The sequence below is a fragment of the Porites lutea genome, chromosome 6 (genome assembly GCF_958299795.1).
Source record: "Porites lutea chromosome 6, jaPorLute2.1, whole genome shotgun sequence".
Classification (NCBI taxonomy): domain Eukaryota; kingdom Metazoa; phylum Cnidaria; class Anthozoa; order Scleractinia; family Poritidae; genus Porites; species Porites lutea.
This window is the reverse complement of record NC_133206.1, coordinates 14,478,302-14,484,301: the sequence shown is the minus strand read 5'-3', so window position 1 is coordinate 14,484,301 and position 6,000 is coordinate 14,478,302. Positions and strand designations below refer to the sequence as shown.

The 6,000-nt window shown below is 38.4% G+C and overlaps 1 protein-coding gene across 1 annotated transcript; it reads right to left on the bottom strand.

The window, feature by feature from the left end:
* Positions 1–1,060: 1,060 nt before the first annotated feature.
* On the bottom strand, positions 1,061–3,905 carry LOC140941916 (DELTA-actitoxin-Afr1e-like). Its single transcript, XM_073390920.1, has 4 exons — positions 3,777–3,905; positions 3,090–3,159; positions 2,647–2,841; positions 1,061–1,708 (listed from the first exon to the last, which is right to left on the bottom strand). Exons 1-4 carry the CDS (start codon positions 3,903–3,905, stop codon positions 1,371–1,373), a joined length of 732 nt encoding a protein of 243 aa, XP_073247021.1. The 3' UTR covers positions 1,061–1,370.
* Positions 3,906–6,000: the final 2,095 nt, after the last annotated feature.

The following is a 6,000-nucleotide window of genomic DNA, read 5'->3' as shown; positions in this document are numbered from 1 at the left end:
ACTCTGTGATATATACAAAGGTTAATATAAACTTTGTGTATTGTACGATCAATGCGACAATACGCTGACGAAACGGTTCCATCATGATGAGAAAATACTCATCTTAAGCTCGCCGGTTGTTTGTTTATCATTAACTATGTTAAACATCTTCGAAACTAATGGAGGTCTTGTTAAAATTCTAGTTCATAGTTTTGTCTTTGATAATTAAAATCCGATCAGTCAGTAATCGGCTCCTGGATCAGTGTGATCTTTTTTGCAATAAATATAATTATATAATTATAACTCCTTTTGAGGGATTCCATTTACAAGTTAAAAATAAACACCTCCTAATCTGAGGGATGCCAACCTCCCTCTGAGGGATTCCTTTTCAGAATTCTGAGGTTTTGATCCCTTATATTCTTAGTATCCAAAGATTCCTTACGTTTAAAGAGCAGAAGAGTTTAAAATAATTTCAATAACATTTCCCTTGCGTTCGAAGTTCTTTATTCTTAAATTCTGTTAGAAATTGCCAGTCCGACGACGAAAGTTGATCGCGAGATGCGCCATCTTGTCTCACGAGTCGAAGATTGCCGAAGCAACTATCGTTTCTAGTCCTCTTCGATCACCTCCTTCTGAGGGATTCCATCTAGCCTCGACCTATTAGAATTGTTAATAAATTGAAGACTGGTGTCTGCTTTAGAAAGCCCCCTCTTGACACCTTTCATATGAAAAATAAAATTGACTCGACGTGATTAGCATTCGAGATTGTAAGTGGATTGTTACTTTTTAATCGGCACATTTGTTTCTATAAACCATAGTATGTATAAACATGGTAATTAAAGGTCACTAGATCTCACTGGCATAGCTCACTAGTTACTGGCAACGTTTCATTCTTTCCCCAGTCTCCCCCTTTTCGTATCCTTTAATGTCTAGTCAACAATAATACTGACATGAGAATTTTTATGCCACACTTTATTTTTTTTCGATGAAGTCAACGTAAGCATTAATCAGGTAATATTAGACTATTATCCGCTTGTCTTTTACAGGTATTAGTTTTACACATAGTATGGCTGGTGGGAGTTTCATCAAACAGACAACTTCACGATCCTAACTTATGAAAGTACCGTCCTCATAATCTAATATCAAAATCACTGTGAATTACTGATAATATTTAGTATTTGCTCCTTTACTTGCTCAGCTTTAGTTCTTTCCGGCTTTTAAGATCACAAAAATATTCTCAAATTGATGATGATGGATAGAAATCAGGAAAACACCTTTTAGTTTAAATGTTTCATCACATTGGTTGCCCCATTTAAATTTTTGCAAAGGAACTTAAATCTTTTTTAGAAATGAAACTTTACATATAAAGTTAACCAATGACAAGAGACTATTTACTGCTTCAGTATGTGAATTTCGATGGTGGCTTGACCGGAGTTAGACATGGCCCCCCTTGCTCGGAGTCCCGATCCCAAATCTCTCTCGTGCCAGTAGTTATCTCCTTTGAAGGGATTATCGTAATACATCCGGTACCAAAGATTGTAGTTGGCGCGTCTTTTACCACTGTAAAGCCAAACATCAAACCAGTTGCTGTACCAGTTGTAGTCAAATGGAACGGAATACATAACAGCAAGTGTTTTATCGATGTGTGGGATGTAGTATGTTAATACTCCTACTGCGCCTCTCGCAACGGGCCCCGCAGTTTTTCGTGCGCCGTAAAGCAAAGCTGTGCCTAGAAATAAGCAAACAAATTAGCAATTAAGCAAAAATCATAAACATGATCATTCGTCACAATGATACATGGCAAACGAGCATCGCAGAATAGAGGCATGTGCCCCAAAAACAAAATTTACATAGAATGTGTCAGATCATTAACATGTCCTCCTTTGTTGCCACCCAGAAATTTTATTTGTGTCAGGTTAGTGATTGCTTATCTTTTCCCCAAATATTACACGCAAAGGGATGTTCATTCTGAACATCACACACTCAGAATACTACGTTTGGTTGGTTTAAGAAGCTCTTTCAACCCTGAAGTCATTTTGCCGTTCTGACAAAGCAAAACGTAAACCTGTTGTCAGCAAAATTTCAAGAAGGGGCAAATCCTCTGATACAGTTTCTTTCCTCTTTAGGGTAAGTGGTCGCTGAGTTCGCCCCTGGTTTCATACAGTAATAGGCCCTTTGCACGCGATGAGCTCATTTCACTACTACTACTACCAGAATCACTCGGGGTTTTGCTTTCTTGGACCAACGAGGGCTTTACTTTTCAAACCTGGCATAACCTGCGGTCAGGCCCCCAAAAACAAAAAGGGAAGAAGGACCGCCTGATTACAGGTTAAACTCTTCGCAGAGATTAGCTAGAAAAATTAAATATGACAAGAAAACCGAAATGGATTCTATACTAATAGATCAGACCTTTTTAGCTTGTACGTTTTGTTTTCCCATTTCAGACCAGGTGATAGTACCCCAGAGAACTGTTTCTTTCAATGTCGTCTGATCTTTTGCATGTGCACCCACGTGTATATGTATGCATAATTATATAAAAGACAAATTCCCCGAAGAACGTTGGGAAAACAAATCAAACAAGCTAGTGACATCATCCTGCATACGGGCCTCAGTGTCATTACTAAAAGAAAGGATTTTAAACTTTTATGTTATTAATATTAATTTTACCTGAAGAAACATCATGAGGCAAAACACGATTTGACGTCCCTGAATAAAAATATATGTTGATTGCTCTCCATTTATATCCACTTTCGTTATCAACACCAATGGCGACCTTGCGGCTTATGCTACCAAGGGTGTTTAAAATTGTTGTGAGAATGCCCAAACCAAGTTGAGCACCGCTGATGACAGCACCAGCGTCAGCTAAAATTTTAAAGAACACAGCAAGATAAAATTTTTAGTTGCACACTTAGTGGTATTAAAACAAACCAATTTTGAATAAACAGGCGGCTAATGAATGTTTTCGTTTAGCAGAGTAACCCAACAACTGTAATGAATAGTTTGGTTTACCAAACAGCTAGCCTGTACAGTTACGTTTCAGCTTCTTTTTGTTTCTTCCTTTTGTTTTCAAAGGTTATGGTACGCAACTTCTAAACAACTGATGCAATTACCTTTTCGCTTGTTTTTCTCGTCGCCTTCTTTACGAGTAGAGATCGTGGACGAGCCTTGTCGTTCCTGTATCTGTGAAGGAAAGTATGTCCATTAAGGTCATTCCACTGAATACAAACTGGAATGAGTATTCCTTTTTTTTTCACTAATTTTTCCTCTGTGTATTTAAATACATTTGAGGCACAGAAATGAAATCGGAAGCCGGCTAAAATTATCGCTGGGAGCCTTAGCGAAACCACCAAGAATTGCATGATGGCTGTCTATTCATTCAGTTTACACTTCGCCAAACTGAACATTGATTATTGAGGGACACATCACAAAGAACTCAATAGATTTACAGCTTAAAATTATTAAAATGTTTATTATACATTCAAGCGTTAAGGTGTAAAACTACCTAGTATCTACTCGCAGCACTACACACTCACAAGGGTAATCGGTGTTTTGGAGAAAAGGGAAAGCGAGTGTCGAGATTAGAATTCTGAACTGGAGGTGGGGGGGGGGGGGTGTTAGTCGGTTTTATATTCGGTCCGAGATTAGGGTTCATTTTGTTTCAGTGAAACAACCGAGATCCGATTAGAACAGTGAGTTGCATTTCCGTAGATATCACGCCACCCCCAAGAGACACTTTCATGTTCGTCTTAAACACAAGACACCAATTGACTATCTTATTTTAAAGAGAACTATTTTACCTCAGTGTGTTTAGAGGACGATCCAGGACTCCTTTCGACATGATTGTCTTGCTTGAAGGGAGACCCAAAGATTGACTGAGTTATCAGCAGAACGAAAAGCAGAAGGGTGAACAGCCTAACGATGCCCATTTTCAATTCTATAATAGGAGAATAAAAATGAAGGAAAGAACGAATGCAACATTGTTGTCTCGGTACAATATCATTTTAAAAGTTTGTTTGTTTGTTTGTCTGTATATCGATGAGATGAACGATGTTATGACCTGGGAATGTCATAACTCGTACGACAGGTTCAGGTAGCGCTCGTGGTAGAATTGATGATAAATCAGGCGACAGTAGCTGCATTTGCCGGACGAGAGACTGTGTCATAAATTTGCTGTCGTTCTTGTTTTTAACTTTAACTAACGAAATACAGGCAATTGTTGCTATTTTTAATGAACTATCAATGTTGCCAATAGCTAGCTTTAAAAGTGCCGGCACTGAGATGATATTAGAGAGATTTACTCTTACCATGTTTTATTGCAAACAGCAAAGGTGAATTTGTACCACGTGACCAAGTTTTACTCTTACTTGACTTTTACAAAATAAGAGTTGTTTGGGACAGTTTTAATCTGCTCATTTTCTATTTTGAATCTACAATTGCCGTAAACGTGACTCTGAAGTCTCGCTATACTGTTCATTAAAATACTATTGAAATACCAATGAAACCAGTACTGAAAATCAATCCCTCGTATCAATATTGTTGACATCGCAATTTTTCTCCTGTACAACAAGTATCTACAAAGTCATTTGTCCCGTTGCTCCTACATGTGGTTGCCAATTGCTGTCTTTGGTTTCTTCTTCAGTTTAATCTAGCCTGGAAGCTCATCACGACTTACCTTAGACTTAATTCCTCGAGCGGCGTAGTAGCGGCAAGTACCTTCGATGACTACATTAAGCAAAAGAAAGGCCCCCCTTATAAAGAGGAGAATTGACTGAAAAGACATTATGCACTGAAAAAAGGAAATCTTTGTATCAGATGATCAACACCAGGTTTCATTGTTTCCGTCTTAAAGCAAACTATTTCACATTAAGGTGTTACGTAATTTATTATGTGAGGTAAAATAAAACAGTAAAATGCAGTTTGGTGGCATAGTGACGATGTTTGTATGAACTTTGGGTGATTACGTAACACATGCCACGAAGTACCAGCAAATTTTACACTTGACATCAGTAAGAAAATAAGTAGATATTGTTCTTGAAAAAATCTGCTTAACAATATAGACTGATTAGCAGTTATGCTATTCGGAATGAATCCATGCACATTGGTGCCATGTGCTATGTGCATGGCTCAACTGAATCCTGGATATGATGGTCTGCAAAGCACTGACATCGGCATATAGCGACGTCTTTCCAAAACTTCGTACCTTTAAGATACAATGAAATCTACTTATATAAAAGGCATTTTATTTCGTTCGATGGAGGACGCTTACTATTTACGTCCTGCGGGAGATCCCGAGGGTATTGCTCTGGGTGCTAAGCGATTGCGCCATCTTGACCAGCTGGCGCATTTAGCCTCGATCTCATGTGTTCCGTTTTTCTCCCCCGGAGACTGGTATCTATTTTGTGACACTCGTTTACAACAGATACAATATTGGCGAGTTTGTGTTTACTGAACACATGAGATCGAGGCCAAATGCGCCAGCTGGTCCAAGATGGTGCAATCGCTCGGCATCCAGAGCAATACCCTCGGGACCCCAATATCTCCCGCAGGACTCAAATAGTAAGCGTCCTCCGTCGAACGCAATAAAAATGCCTTTCATACAAGTAGATTTCATTGTATTTTAAAGGTATGAAGTTTTGGAAAGACGTCGCTATATGTCGATGTCAGTGCCTTGCAAACCATCATATCCAGGATTCAGTTGAACCATGACATAGCACATGGCACCAATGTGCATGGATTCATTTCGAATAGCATAACTGCTAATCAGTCTATATTGTTAAGCAGATTTTTCAAGAAAAAAATATCTCCTTTTTTCTTACTGATGTCAAGTGTAAAATTTGCTGGTACTTCGTGGCATGTGTTACGTAATCACCAAAAGTTCATACAAACACCGTCACTATGCCACCAAACTGCATTTTACTGTTTTATTTTACCTCACATAATTACGTAACTCCATAACGTGAAATAGTTTGCTTTAAGACGGAAACAATGAAACCTGGTGTTGATCATCTGATACAAATATTT

Coding starts and splice junctions, on each gene's coding strand:
- LOC140941916 (XM_073390920.1), bottom strand. CDS start 3,905: ATGGGCATCGTTAGGCTGTTCACCCTTCTGCTTTTCGTTCTGCTGATA. Junction 2,842..3,089: donor CGAGAAAAACAAGCGAAAAG/GTAATTGCATCA, acceptor TTAAAATTTTAG/CTGACGCTGGTGCTGTCATC. Junction 1,709..2,646: donor GCCTCATGATGTTTCTTCAG/GTAAAATTAATA, acceptor GCTTATTTCTAG/GCACAGCTTTGCTTTACGGC.